This window comes from Pezoporus occidentalis, unplaced genomic scaffold, assembly GCF_034315485.1.
Source record: "Pezoporus occidentalis ecotype Australia unplaced genomic scaffold, CSIRO_AGI_Poc_V1 ctg340, whole genome shotgun sequence".
NCBI lineage: Eukaryota > Metazoa > Chordata > Aves > Psittaciformes > Psittacidae > Pezoporus > Pezoporus occidentalis.
Genome location: NW_026915377.1, coordinates 63,402 through 76,953, shown reverse-complemented (window position 1 = coordinate 76,953; position 13,552 = coordinate 63,402). Strand labels below are relative to the sequence as shown.

General features: G+C 53.0%; 2 protein-coding genes across 3 annotated transcripts in view; both read right to left on the bottom strand.

Annotated features, from left to right (window-relative positions):
• The window catches only part of RNF43 (ring finger protein 43), a 54,682-nt gene that overhangs the window by 4,972 nt on the left and 36,158 nt on the right, over positions 1–13,552 (bottom strand). For both annotated transcript variants that reach the window (XR_009966851.1, XM_062629700.1), the window contains exons 2-8: positions 11,946–12,068; positions 7,494–7,568; positions 6,236–6,367; positions 5,607–5,708; positions 4,788–4,943; positions 3,931–4,033; positions 1,990–3,528 (exon numbers count right to left, since the gene is read on the bottom strand). Coding sequence is in view for 1 of the 2 variants with exons in the window: in XM_062629700.1 (XP_062485684.1) it covers positions 1,990–3,528; positions 3,931–4,033; positions 4,788–4,943; positions 5,607–5,708; positions 6,236–6,367; positions 7,494–7,568; positions 11,946–12,068 (2,230 nt within the window). In the remaining variant the exon portion in view is untranslated. The remainder of the gene's footprint in view (positions 1–1,989; positions 3,529–3,930; positions 4,034–4,787; positions 4,944–5,606; positions 5,709–6,235; positions 6,368–7,493; positions 7,569–11,945; positions 12,069–13,552) is intronic.
• SUPT4H1 (SPT4 homolog, DSIF elongation factor subunit) overlaps positions 1–13,552 on the bottom strand; it is a 57,919-nt gene that overhangs the window by 9,030 nt on the left and 35,337 nt on the right. The gene's annotated exons all lie outside the window — the stretch shown is intronic.

Below are 13,552 nucleotides of genomic sequence, written 5' to 3'. Positions count from 1 at the left end.
CTTTAAAGCTGGGCTTTCTAATTCATCTACTTACATTTTTAGCCTTACAACATTTATCTAGAGGCATGTATTTATGCATTTCTTCTTGGTCTCCTTGTCTATTTTTGTGTCCTGCTTACATGGGACTGTCTACTGAGATGGTTTTTTGCTCTTTTAGCTTGTTCTCTATTGATTTACATCCAGCAACTCTGAGGTTGTGTTATGTCAACCAAAGTGTTTTCAGCTTGACAGCTTTTCTGCATAAGCTCTGCTCCTGCTCTCTTCAACTGTCCTCGGTTCCTAATAAAGTTAAATCCTTCCTTTCTGTGTCTTCCTTTCTCAATCTTACAAGGAGATTCTGATTCTCTGGCTGGTCCTGAAAGCATTCACAGAAGCTACTGCAATCAAATAGACTCAGAGTTGCAATGTCCTTTCCAACACACTTGCAATGTCCTTCTAGCTCCTGGAAAAGGGAGGGAATGAAGGCTGTGTGTGCTTGCACACTAGCACTGGCTCTGGGTGGATGCCAAGAGAGCTTTTCCCTACCATGCCATCAGGAGATGGGGACATCTGGGCCACTGGGGTTCTCTACAAAGAGGTGGAGCCATCATACCAGGGACCTTTGCCATGCCTTGGACACTGCAGCACCCCGCACCCTGTGTGAGGTGGAGACTCCAGCTCTGGTGGCCTGGGGAGTCCTCCCAGTTTTATTTTTAAATGGGAGCTCAAAGCAACTCCTGAGCAGCCTGCCCCTCATGCCAGGGGCTCTCTCCATGTGGAGGTCGCTTGCTGTGACCCTGGGAGGGCTGTGTCCTGGCAATATCACTGCCCACTGTCTGCAACTCAGGGGACATCAGTACTCAGAGCTACCTGCAAACCAGGGAGATACCTCTAAACTGCTGCCTCCTTAGCTCTCCAAATGGCAGCATCCCTCCAGGCTCTTTGAAGAACTCATCTGCAGTGTCAGGCACTTCTGTGCCTGGGAAAAAACCTCTGTTCCTGGGAGTCTGGGAGCGCGGAGTGCTGCAGGCAGCCAGGACAGGGCTCCATCCAGCCTCCCCCGTTCTCTGCTGCCTTCTCACAGGCGCTCCAGCACCAGGAGCCTGGGTGTGGTGGAGGGCTGGATAGACGAGCATGGGGAGGAAGTTATTATCTGCGTGGCACAATGGGCACAGTGAGTCATGAATTTAAGGCCAGCATTTTAACAGAAATTAGGCAGCTCGATCTGTATTTGGTACCTAAATCAAAACGATTTGCCCGAGGAGCTACAATGAGTCAGTGGCAGGGTGAGGAAAGGAGCCAGGCTCTGCTTGCAGCCAGAACCTGCCCATGCTGACTCGCAGGTTGCTGTGTTCAGAGCAGCATGAGAGAGCAAGACCTGGGAGCTAAACTCAGGCTCTTTGAAAGAGCCTGGTCTCAAATGCATTTCCCCTCTCAGAGATGTGCAGCAGTTAGGCAAAGGGCCAAACTTTAATTATGTCCGATTTCCAAACGATGCTAAAAAGCAACTCCCACACAACAGAGGCAGGTGAGAGGTGAGGCATGTGCAAATCCATAAACTCATTTAGTCTGTTTTCCTACTACCACTGGCAATGCACACTTCCTTATTGATTCAGTTAGCGAGGGTTGGCTAAAACAGCTAGAGCACAATAAGCCTTGACTGTGCCAGTGAGACATCCAGACTAATGTAAGGACACTGAGAAACATGCTCCCACCCCTTCATTTGGGAGATATTCCAGCTGCTAGAGATGCTTAGTTCAAAATAGCCACATTATTCCTCATGTGTATTATTTTAGGATGAAACTGCAGGGTTTGGTGCCCTCATTAACAGCCTTGCTAATCATTCAGGCCATGATTTTCAGACAGGTGACCTCTGAAACGCTTCTGTTGTCAGTGGTCCTGTAGGAAAGCCCACCATGAAGGTATCAGGTTTACTGGCAGCCAGAGTACCTTCAGCAAACCACCCTCATTCACTTGCTTGCTGCAAGAAGAGGCCAACAGCAGACTTACCCTGACTACCCTGCTGAGACGGGCAGTGAAGTTGAAGACTCAGACTGTGTCTGGGGGTGCCTGTCCCTGAGAAATCAGCAGGAACCGTGTGGTTTCCCTCCCATCCTGACAACCCCTCCTCCTGCTTTTTCAGCTCTGAGCCAGACTGCGGCACTAAACACTTCCAGAGCGGCCGAGAGCCTGAGCTGCAGGACAGGGGAGCGCTTGTGGGGATCAGGGGCTGGGCTTCAGGTGAGCAGCAGTAGCCAGCAGGATGTCTGTGAGGAACATGAGCATCGCAAGCTTTGGGCAAGGCTGAGTCCTCGGGCAGAAGAGCGGGGCTGGGCTCCAGGGGACATTTTCTTTTCCTTCGGTGGTGACGGCTCTGTGAGCTGTGTTTTGGGGGCAGTGGGACAGGGGATGTCCCAGATGCTTCCAATTGTCTTTTGGCATCTTTACTGAAGTCCAACCTGCTTGGAGAAGCGGAAGGGATATGAGGGGACTCCCGGCCTTGCTGGGAACAGGCTGGCTGTCCCGCCAGAGCTGCTTCCTGCAGCACAGTGCTGCTGTCTGGAGGCTGCTGACAGTGATAGCTTTTCTCAGTTCTCTTTTGTGTCCGAGCACTGTGGAAGCCAACCTTGGCCCCTGTGTACCGGGATTTGCGCTGCCCAGGCCCTTGCCCTGCCCACCCCGGGGTACACTCCGCATTTCTTCTGTAGTGGTGGTGCTGGTGGTGGTGGTAGTGGACGTGGCTGAGCACCTGGGGCTTCGCCGGACCAGCACCCCCAGGCACCATCAAGTCCAAGGACCTGGGCCGCATGTCCCTTGGTGGCAGCGGCTGCTCCTGGCCATTGTCTGTGGCAGGGCCCTCTGAGCTGCAGTACACAAAGGGGTCGTAATCGCTGCTGAGGGAGCTGCGGAAAGTGGAGCAGCTGCCATGGATGCCCTGCAGACTGACATCTGTGCAGTTCAACATGGAGTCACTGGAGGAACCGTGGCAAGGCCCCGAGCTGGAGTCACTGCCTGGCCCATCTGCCAGGTACCCGCTGTGCTCCGTGAGATAGCTTTCTCCAGAGCCACTGCTGTTGTGCTGGTGCCCGTGGGCAACCCCCCGGCGAAGGGCAGGCGCCCGGTGCTGCTTCTGCACCAGGGCTGCCTTGAGCCCCAGGCAGGGGGGCTGGGGCTGGGGCTGGAGAGAACAAGTCCTGTGGGATGGCAGCGTCTGCCCGCATGCCGAGGGGTTGGGATGCTGCTGGCCCAGCAAGCCCGGGGCCAGAGGAGAAGAGTGGCCACAGGCAAGCAGGGAGGTGGCTGGCCTGTAAGGCATGTAGTGGATAGTGCCAAAATCCAACTGGGAGAGCTCCAGAGAGTGAAAGAAGGGGTTGCCATGGGCTTGCTCCGGGGGAAAGTTCCTGAGGTTCCTCTGAGGATAAGCATGTGGGAGGTGGTAAAGGGCATGTCCTGGGTGCTGTCGGAAGAGGTGGAGTCGCCGTCCGGGTTCCATGTCCTGTGGGGCCATCCTGGAGCCAGCAGCCGTGGCCTGGTCCACCGAGTCTCTGGCTGTGGAGAGAGAAGGGAGCATCCAGCACAAGTCTCACAGCCCAGCTGCAGTAGCCCCTGCATCAGCGAGCCTTCACTGCAACCCCACATCCCACCATGCCCTGCAACCCCTCACTGCCACCACCAAACTGCCTTGATGGTCCTGCACACACAGCACCTGCCCTGCTGCCCTGATGCTCAGATCCCACCTCCCTTTCCCACAAGTCCCAGGACTGAAACCTCCTCCTCTCAGTGCAGGTCCCAGCCCAAGCCCTGTACACTGGCGGTGTTCACATGCACAGGGACCCCTCTCCATGCACCCACCACCCTATACACCCACAAGTGCTCCTGCTGATGCACCATGTGCATCACCCAAGAGTATATGGACCCTTTGGGCACAACCCTGCTGTGTCTGAGCCCTACCAAGGATATTGAACATGCAAAGTGGACATGTGTGGTGCTGCTGCAGCCAGGGGTCAACGCACTCCCGGTGAAACTCGTGGGAGCACGAGATGATCCTCAGGTCCTAGAGAGGTGGAAAGAGGAAGAGGAGTGTGAGCAAGGAGAACCATGTCCCAAGGGCTGGATGGGTTCCTCTTGGTGGAAGTGAGCTCTGTAGGATAGAAAGATGGCTAACTGTGAGCGGGCTTCAGCCCAGCTTTGCATGGAGGAGGCTGTGCAGCAGCCTGGCAGTTCTGGTTCTGCTCACTGCATCCAGCACTGCATCCAGCCACCTCCAGAGAGGTGGCTGCCCTTGGGAATAGCAGGGGGACTGCCCCGCTGCTGCAATATGGATGTATATGGGCATTTTCATAGAATCATAGAATCACAGACTAGTTTGGGTTGCAAGGGACCTTAAATCTCATCCAGTCCCAACCCCCTGCCACAGGCAGGGACCCCTTCCACTGGAGCAGCTTGCCCCAGGCCTCGTCCAACCTGGCCTTGAACACTGCCAGGGATGGGGCAGCCACAGCTTCTCTGGGCACCCTGTGCCAGCGCCTCAGCACCTCATTTTACCCTACAGCAACAGCTGGAGAACTGTCTTCGAGAAGCCTGAGTCTGCAGGCAAGTGACTTCAAAAGGGGCAGGGCTGTTTTGGCCAAGGCGCTGGCAAAACTCCTCTGATGCCCATCCTGCCCCAGCCTCCAGGAGCTGCTGAAGGAAACATTCCAAGTGCCTCCTGCCCCTACCACACTGCTCAGCCCCCGCCGCAGCTCCCACATGCCTGCAGCCAGCCTGCTCAGTGCTGTGGCTCAGCAGCAGCCATGCCTGCAGCCTACCTGGCCTTCGCTGAACTCCTCCAGGCAGATGGCACAGACCGGGGCTGAGCTGCAGGTACTGGCCGAGTCCCACCGTGCTGCTGGCCGGCACCTCGCCTGGAACTTACGCGTGGCCAGCTGCCCGATGGCCTGCATGGTCTGCTGCTGCAGGGAGTCCTGCACCGGAGAGAGGAGGTGTGAAGGAGAGGCTCAGCCCCACACTGCCCTGCTTCCCACTGCCCTTCCGTTTGCAAAATGGCATCATCAGGAATTTGGGGGTGATAATCGTTTTTCCAGAGGTGACTTTCTGTCTAACCTGACTTAGCCAGAGTAGGCTTTGTCACCAGCAGGAGACATCTGGCCATGGACAGTCAAAATCAGCGGTGCTGAATTTTTGAGCCCCAAAGGCTTGTCCTTCTATAGGACCAACAGGGTATTGTCAAATCTGGAAATACATCTGACTCTGAAAAGACAATTATTTAATTTGTTAGTTTCTATTAAAAATACTAAGTCTTCTGCTCTCTACCTGTACAGACAATACTGTTAAAATCGAGAGCTAGAGGGCCAGCTCTGCAGCTTTGGGTGCTGGGCCAAGCTCTGAAAGGTTCTGGGACTGCAGGCTGCAGTGCTGGTGGGGCAGCAGGAGGAAAGCAAGGCTACCGCACAAGGAAAGCAGCCAGCCCATCTCAGGTTCACTCTTCTCATTCCTGGGCTGCTCCTGCTTCATGTGGCCTCATCTTCAGTTCACACAGAGGTGTATTTCCCCTCCCACACTGTGCCCATTCTTGCCTTTCCTGTGTTTCCATTGGCTCAAACACAGCTGCTCCATGAGGTCCCTACCTGAGTCCTGTTCAGTTGGCACTTTGTGCGCACCACAAAAATTAAGATGATAACGACCACGGTGCTGACCACCGTGAGGAGGATCCACACGTCGTAGTCTGGCTGTGGGACAGAACAGGAAGAAATTACTCGTGTGCGGCAGGGGTGGGAGTCAGAAGCTAGGCAGGGGAATCCCTGTCTCTTCCTGACCATCAGCCTTTGAATACATGATCCCTGGCCAAGCTCTGTCTCATATGCTCTTTACAGGTAAAAGAAAAAGGTTTCAGTCTTTTCTGTGCATTCCAGCAGGAATGGAATTTCTCTGTCTTGCAGCATCACACCTCTCTAGAGGTCACGGTCTAAAGGTAGCACAAGATGAAAAAATCAAGCCTTGGTCTCACCTGAAGAGACAGAGAACCCCCTCACCTCACTCATGACAATTAAAGTAAGGGAAGAGAAGAAGCTGAAAGCACTTCTGAGCCTTTATTTGTGGCATGCCATCTGAATGCTGCAGACAGGCAGCTACTGCAAAAGGCTGTGATCTCTGTCCCTGGGGAGGAAAGCTCAGCATCTCTGGGGAAGTCCTATTCCATGGCACAGCAGCTTGGGAGGGAGGATACAGAAGGCAGTGGGAATGGTGTGTTTCTCACCCAAGATGGTGGCTCCTTGACCTCTATCTTCACATGGGCCTCTCTGTTCTTGTTCACGACACCCATGAGAAGCTCAGCATCGTGACCTCTGATCAGAACCACAGGCTGACTCAGACCTCTGGGCTTTCTCAGCTGTAAAGAAACAAACAGAGTAAGAGGTGGTCCAGAACAGCCCAAAGCAAGGACTATCCCAGCTCCCAAGGCACGTCTGGTTCCTCCTGATGCTTCTTGCACACACTTTAGATACCAACTGACCCCCGCAACTTGCCTTTCTCCTCTCTGATGAAACCAGATGGAAGCTCTTCTTCTTCCAGCAGCTTTTCAGCAAGGTTTTCTTAATAACCTCCAGTGGTGCCTCCTACGTGCATAACTGGTCACTGTTCAGTGTGTTTCTGACCATACCAGCAGCTTTCCACCATGGTCCAGACAGCCTGGCATGGGCTGGCTCAGCCAGTGCCTCAGTCTCCCCTCTGCTCCACACTGACTGAGTGAGGGTGTCCATCTGACACAGGCCACTTCCCATACCCTTACTGAGCAATCTCAGCATCCCCTCACCTGCACTCACTGTTGTATTTCTCTGGCATCAGAATTTTAGTTCTAAGTATACAAAAGAATGACAACAGATTAATCCAGTGAGCAGGAGTCAGCCCAGAGGTTGGATAAGATCAAACATCAGCTCCCCTACCTGTCCTCTTATCTAGTGCTGGATGCTTTTCATCATCCCTTGATTATTTCGAGGTTGGAACCTATTTCTTTCCAGAGATGACAGCAGTGTTGGTGGAAGAGACCTCTGGAGGTCTTTAAACTAATGTTAAGCTTGCAGTAAGAGCATCACCACCAGCACAGCAGGGTGGCCGTGACTTTGGCTTGAACATTTCAGAAATCACCTTTCCCCTATGGTACACCAGGGCTGGCTGTACTAGCTGGGATAGGTAATCTGTGACTTATCAAGAGGAAGCATCCAGCTCCTGGCAGAAAAGCTCAATTGACCAGACAATGTCCTTCAAGAGCAGCAAGATGCTGTTCGCAAGCTGCTGGCATGTGCTCTGGGGACACCTGGATGTGCTATGGAGTGAGTGAAAGAGTAAAGCCCTGTCTGTGCATGGATGAGCTCTTACAGCTAACATCCGAAACAGCCTGCAGTGTCCTCCTGGAACCTCCCACTGCATGTCAGTGGCTGGTAGGTCCTGACTCGGGCTCATTTTGGGTTGGGACAGAGGCACTGTGGTTTAGCTGTTATTATCAGTGGAGTTTGTACCTGATCAGCAGCACTTTCATCATCGGTAATGTCAAAAAGGATCGCACGAGCTCCACGCTCCCCCGCCAGCTTTGCCTGTCCAAAAGAACAGAAGCTTCAGTGGACATTTGTACCTCTGCATTAACATCTACCATTTGGATATGTATCTGCCTCCCCGTCTCTTCATGGGGGAAAGAAGCACCTACCTGCTGCTTAGATTGAGAAAACACTTTATACCCTGGTTTCTGTACTTGTGTCGAGCTGCAGTGCCTGCTCCTGCTACAGCCCTGAAGCTCATGGACAGTTTCCCCCTGTAGTTGTGGAGGCAAATTACTTGGTGGGCTTGCAGTGCACACCAAATTCCCCAGCTGTCTGTCCCCTTTGCTTCAGAGTTGGATTTGCTGGGGAGGGATCTGCAGCCCCATTAGCCCTGTTGACCCCTGTGCATCCCTCGCATCCCAGGACAGCAGGAACCTCTTCAGGTCCCCACTGCTCATCATAGCTGCATCAACCATGGGCTGTCTATGGGCTTGACTCCCACACATATTGTTCTCCCCAGTCCCTGTCCCCCACAGGTACCAGGGAGAAGCTCAGGCAATGCCTGGACTGTGGGTCTGATCTAGGATTAGGAACGGAGTGGCTTTTCACAGCCCACCGGCTGCTGTGTTCTGAGAACAGCGTTGAGACCCACCCAAATGAATATACATGCCACCCTGGTGAGGTCAAAGCACAGCGCCTGGAGGACCTTGTGGGGTCACCCACGTCCTCCCACCAAGCCCTTTGAGCCCTCCAGGCAGGCAAAGACAGCCCTTGGAGATGGGAACGTGAACAGAAAGCAGGGCTGGGCCACTCTTACTCATGCGGAGCCCTTTGATCTGCACGTCCCTGAGCGCCTGTGCAAACAGGAGCTGCCGGAGCCGCTGCCGCAGCTCAGCCTCAACATTGCCAAACCCCAGCTTGGGGCCAGAGGTCAGTGCCGCCGCTTCCCAGCTGCGGTATCAAACACAGGGCACCAGCGGAGCGGAGGGAAGGGGCATTCCCAGCAGCGGTGGAGTGGGTTCAGCTCCATCCCTCACTCGCAGGTGCTGGTCACCTCCACGTGCCTCATCAGGGAGAAGATGGGTGCCTCAGTCTGGGGACAGGGATGGGGATGTGCATGGAGCTGCAGATGGTCAGGAAGAGCAGGGAGGACAGGCTGAAGGCTCTGAGTCACTGAATGGATTTGACACTCTTGGGTATACCAGATGGGGAAGCTGGAGAAGTGGGACCACAGGCTAGGGGCAGGGACCAGAGACTGGGGTCCTGCCTGGGATCAAAGAAGCCTCGGTGTTTGTGAGCCCTGAAGAAGAAACAGCACTTTCAGATATTGACTTACACCCACTGGAGCCAGTCAAGCTTTGATGAACAGTGAACAGCTCTACAAAGATTTGATCCTACTAAAGACACCAACAATAGGAAAAAGAACAACTGAGAATGGACAACTGACTCTTCCCAACATCCTTCTGACTCCTGCTGCAAAGGACACAGCTTTTGTTCAAGCTATCAAGCCTGCTTAATGCAACAGTTTTCTGAGTGCTTGCTGCCTTTCATCAGTTCTCTCCAGCCACATGCAGAGCTGCCCTCCCTTTCTGAGGACTGAAACACTTTTGGTACAAACGTGTATTTCGAGGGTGACTGAGGAGGTTGCAGTAGCCTGTCAATCAGACTGGCAACCAATGGTTTGCTCAGGGAAAAAATTCACACACCCCCAAAATTACAAACTATGCACCAGAAAGAAAAATAAATCACTTTGAAGTGTGATCAGGTGGAGTTCTCCTGCTGGGCTGGACGCAGCACTGCTTGGCTGGGTGACAGCTAAAGCAGAGGTTATGATAACACTTTTCACATGGCTATTTTTATCATCAATACAGCACTGCAATTCAATATGCAAAGCTCCACCGCAAAAACACGTCAGGAAAACAAGGCTCTAACGAGCACCAGCCACATCCTACAGCTTCATCCCTGCTCCTGAGGAGAAGTGCTGTCCAGGGATTCTGAGGAAGAGATCTGTATGATGTTGAAGGAAAGGAGCTTGGCTTCGGGAGGATGGAGAAGCATCCAGACAGCAACTGCAGGGGGATGGAGGAACCAAGGTACAAGGCAGGGCCCAGGGATGTGGCCAGCTTAAGAAGCATCTGCCTGTATTTCATGGCTAACCTAGTCCTGTTTCATAGAACCACAGAATGGTTTAGGTTGGAAGGAGCCCTAAAGATCATCCAGCTCCAATACCCCTGCCATGGTCAGGGACACCTTCCACTAGACCAGAATGTGACCACTGGCAGGGAGAAGAGCTGTGAGCCTCCCTGGGTGAGGTCTTGGAGTCGGATATAGTAACTACAGGCAGGATGGCATCTGATGTCATGCCTAGTTGGACCTCAAAATCCATTGCTGGATTTGGCTCTGGTAATAAAGCAATGATGACTAAAGGCCAGTGAACTGTCACTGTACCATGGCAATGAACTGAGGGGTTTATTTTCTTTGTGTGGGTTCATGGTCCTGGAGAAGGGATCAAGGCTAGTGAGGATGACCACAGTGCAGCAATGCACCATGACTTGTCCTCCCTGTGCTGACCTTTCTCAGCTGACCCTAGTGCAGGGTGCCCAGAGAAGCTGCGGCTGCCCCATCCCTGGCAGTGTTCAAGGCCAGGTTGGACACAGGGGCTTGGAGCAAGCTGCTCTAGTGGAAGGGGTCCCTGCCCGTGGCAGGGGATTGGAACTGGAAGAGCTTTGAGGTCCCTTCCAACCCAAACCAGTCTGTGATTCTGTGATTCTCTGGTCCCTGGCCTCAGTAACGTTCTGGTACTTCCTGCACCATGATTAGCAACTCAAAGATAAAGGTCAAAACTAGCATAACAGCTTCTAACCTTTAAGGTTCTCAAGTGGAAGATGAGCGCTGGATGCTGCTCCTTCCTTCTGTTCAAGACCCTCCACAGCACTTGCACTGACCAAACCAGCTGTTGCTGCTGCCAACCCCAGCACCCTCCCCTGCGAGATGAGACCATTATAATGTGATGGTCACATCTAGATGGACCTGGGACAGCTGGAGTACCCAGCTGTGCTCCCTAAGGACACCTTGCTCTCATTCCTGTCACAAGACACACTGGAAGCCCCTGGGTTCACACTTCAAACTCCTCATCCTCGTGCACTTACACCCACAGTGGGACCAGGCTGATTTCCAGGTCTGGGTAACTGGCAGCAGTTCCCTAACTCCGGCACACTGGTTGTGCTGACAGCTGGTATCAGTTCCAGAGCAGCAGCAAGCCAAACTTGGGCTTCCACCCTGGTCCAGAAAGGGATAGGCACTGCTGTCTGCCATGCAGATGGGGGAAGCAGCCTCGAGGTGGCCTACCCATAGCAGCATCACATCCCTTCCCTTGCTTTTGTAGCCACAACCTCTGCATAAAAAAAAAAAAAAAAAAAAGAAACCAACTAAAAAACCCCCAAACTGCTGTGCAGGAGCAACTGCTTGGAGTGAGTTCCACCTGCCCTGTTCAGCCCTGCTGCAGGGAGGATGGAAAAGGACCCTGTCCCCATCCCCAGCACATCACTACCAGCAGAAGGCAGACACCAGGAGCAGGATCACCTGAATGCATCCAGATAAAGCCAAGAAGAGCTATGCAAGTTGGGTTTTTTTTCATGTTTGTACAGTGCTGGTGGAAAATAACACAACATTTAGTACAGAGACAGTAACAAGTAAAAGCTAATGCTAGCCTTATCCACACAACTTTATCAGAGACACAAAGATTTTAAGGCTTAAAAAATGACCCTCGTTCCTACCTGACTTCCTTATTACCAGAGAATTGCACCAGTGACCTCAGCTTTCGACACAGTGACTGCTGTGTCACTGAGGTACCTCTTTCACAGGAGACCTGATCTGAAGACCTCTGAGATCTCCCATGCCTTTGCAGGGCAGATGGTTGCCCATGTTGTTAACAAGTCACATCCCACCACTAGTTCATCTCGTTTGCTTTTGGCCCGATTGCTCAGTGCTGATTCTTTACATGCCTCATCCAGTGAAGTATCACAGTACTGGTTTTGAAGACAGAGCTACAGAAGGTGTCTTCTGTGACCAGGTTTTCCCACAGGTCAGAGGACACCAAGAAGCACAAATCCCCTCAACAGACAAGCAAGCAGTGCGAGACTGCAAAAGAGGAGGGGCGCAAGGCTGCCAGGCAGCTGGGATGCTGGGGTCAGGTCTGAGCATCCTAGAGCAGTCAGGTTAAGGAAAACTCCACAGCTTTTACAAAGCCAGGCAGTCCAAAAGATAAAGAGGGACGGGTATTGGGGATGGCTCCCACAGCATCTCTCCCAGAGCGCCCCCCCTGCCAAGGATCTCTATCCTTGTCCTTTTCTCCACCTTCCAACAGCTCTTTCCTACCCTCCTGCTCTTACTCTTTCCTGCACCACGGGTTTCCGTTCCCACATTTGTACCTACCTTGTTTGCCAGCGACAGGCAGGGGTTGGGATCCCGATCCGGCTGTTCAAGCTTGACAATGGTGATGAATCCCGATTCGGTGTGCTCATCCTCGCTGGTGTTGCACAGGGACAGCGGGTGGGACTGAGGGACACAAGCAAAGGGACACTCAGACCTTGGGGCTTAGCACTGCAAAGGGTGGCTCAAGCCCGTCACTCACTGTACCATAGCTACCTGCCCAGAGGGTGCAGGACACCCCTGTAGTGGGCATCACCACTGCTGCTGCATCCCATGGCCCTGTCTAAGAGTCACTGAGGCTCTGAATGCCACAAAAAAGCAAGTCACTGTCCAAGTTTTGGTCCACCAGGACAATGTCATAGAATCCTAAAAATGTTTTGGATTGGACAGGATCTTAAAGATCATCTAGTTCCAACTTCCATGTCACAGAGAAAGGTGCAGTTTCTAACCTGGCCTGCACTTGTGTCTGGCTTTGCCCCAGTCACAGATATTCAGAGCTAGAGCAGCCCAGGAGAGCACAGTCCTTGCCTTCTGGGATGGAGCATCCGGATAGCACAGGTCTTGCTGCTGCAAGGACTGCCACCAACCTTGGACCACAAGCCCTGCTGGCAGCCAGCATGCTCCCTGCCAGGGCCTGGGCAAGGTGAAGGGACCACAACAAAAGCAAACTTCTGTTGCCTTCAAAGCTTCAGCACTCCTTGTTTCTCAGCCACCAAACTCGACAACTTGAAGATAAACTTGCAGACAAGCCAAGGGAAGGAGTGAAAAAAATGAAAGCAGGTAGAGAAGTACCAGGAATGAGAAGGGAGAAGAAAAGATTCCAGTAAACATATCCCCAGTGAGTCCTGGAGAAATGCTCATCAGGTTGAGCCCAACTGCTGGGAAGCTGAGACAAGACGGGGTCAAGGCACCAGGTCTGGGCGCACCCACCCTGCAGAGCACCCTGCAGGAAGGGATATGGTGCCCCAGTATGTCACTTGGACACGAGCTGAGGGGCTCACTCCTGTTGGAGGCAGGCAGTTGGGGTTTTGGTGGTCAAGGCCCCTTGTGGTGAGCCTGTCCCGGTGTGGAGCAGAGCTCAGAGGGGCAGCACCACTGCCCTTGGCTGCACCTCATTCCTGTGCATTCACCCTCATTACGACGTCCACTGAGCACTGCTCTGGTCCATGTCTGGAAGAGTGAGCAACTGCCTCTGATTCTTCAGTCCAGCGGTGGAAGGATGGCGCGTTGGATGGCAGTGTTGGTGCTGCATGGCAGGATGTTGAAGCAAACTGCATATCAGATGTTGGCTCCCTCCTGGGGGGTCCCATCACCTTGTATGAGGCCTCCCCAGCTCTTCTTAACACAGTTACCTGGCTTCCTGCTCTGTGACTATGTTGTGGTGTATGAAGCACACAGGTTATGGTACAGAAAAGCCTGTAAATACTGAGGCTGCTGGACAGCTGTTGTTACTGCTTTGATGCACGGAAGTGTGAGAAACAAGCAAGAAAGCTCAACATCATAAATCAGGAGGATTAAGGCAGGCTTTATGTCCGGTGTCCATCCAGAAGCATGCCCAGAAGGCTTGCCCACCCTGCATGTAATCCTGCAACAGCATCCCAGTGTTACGC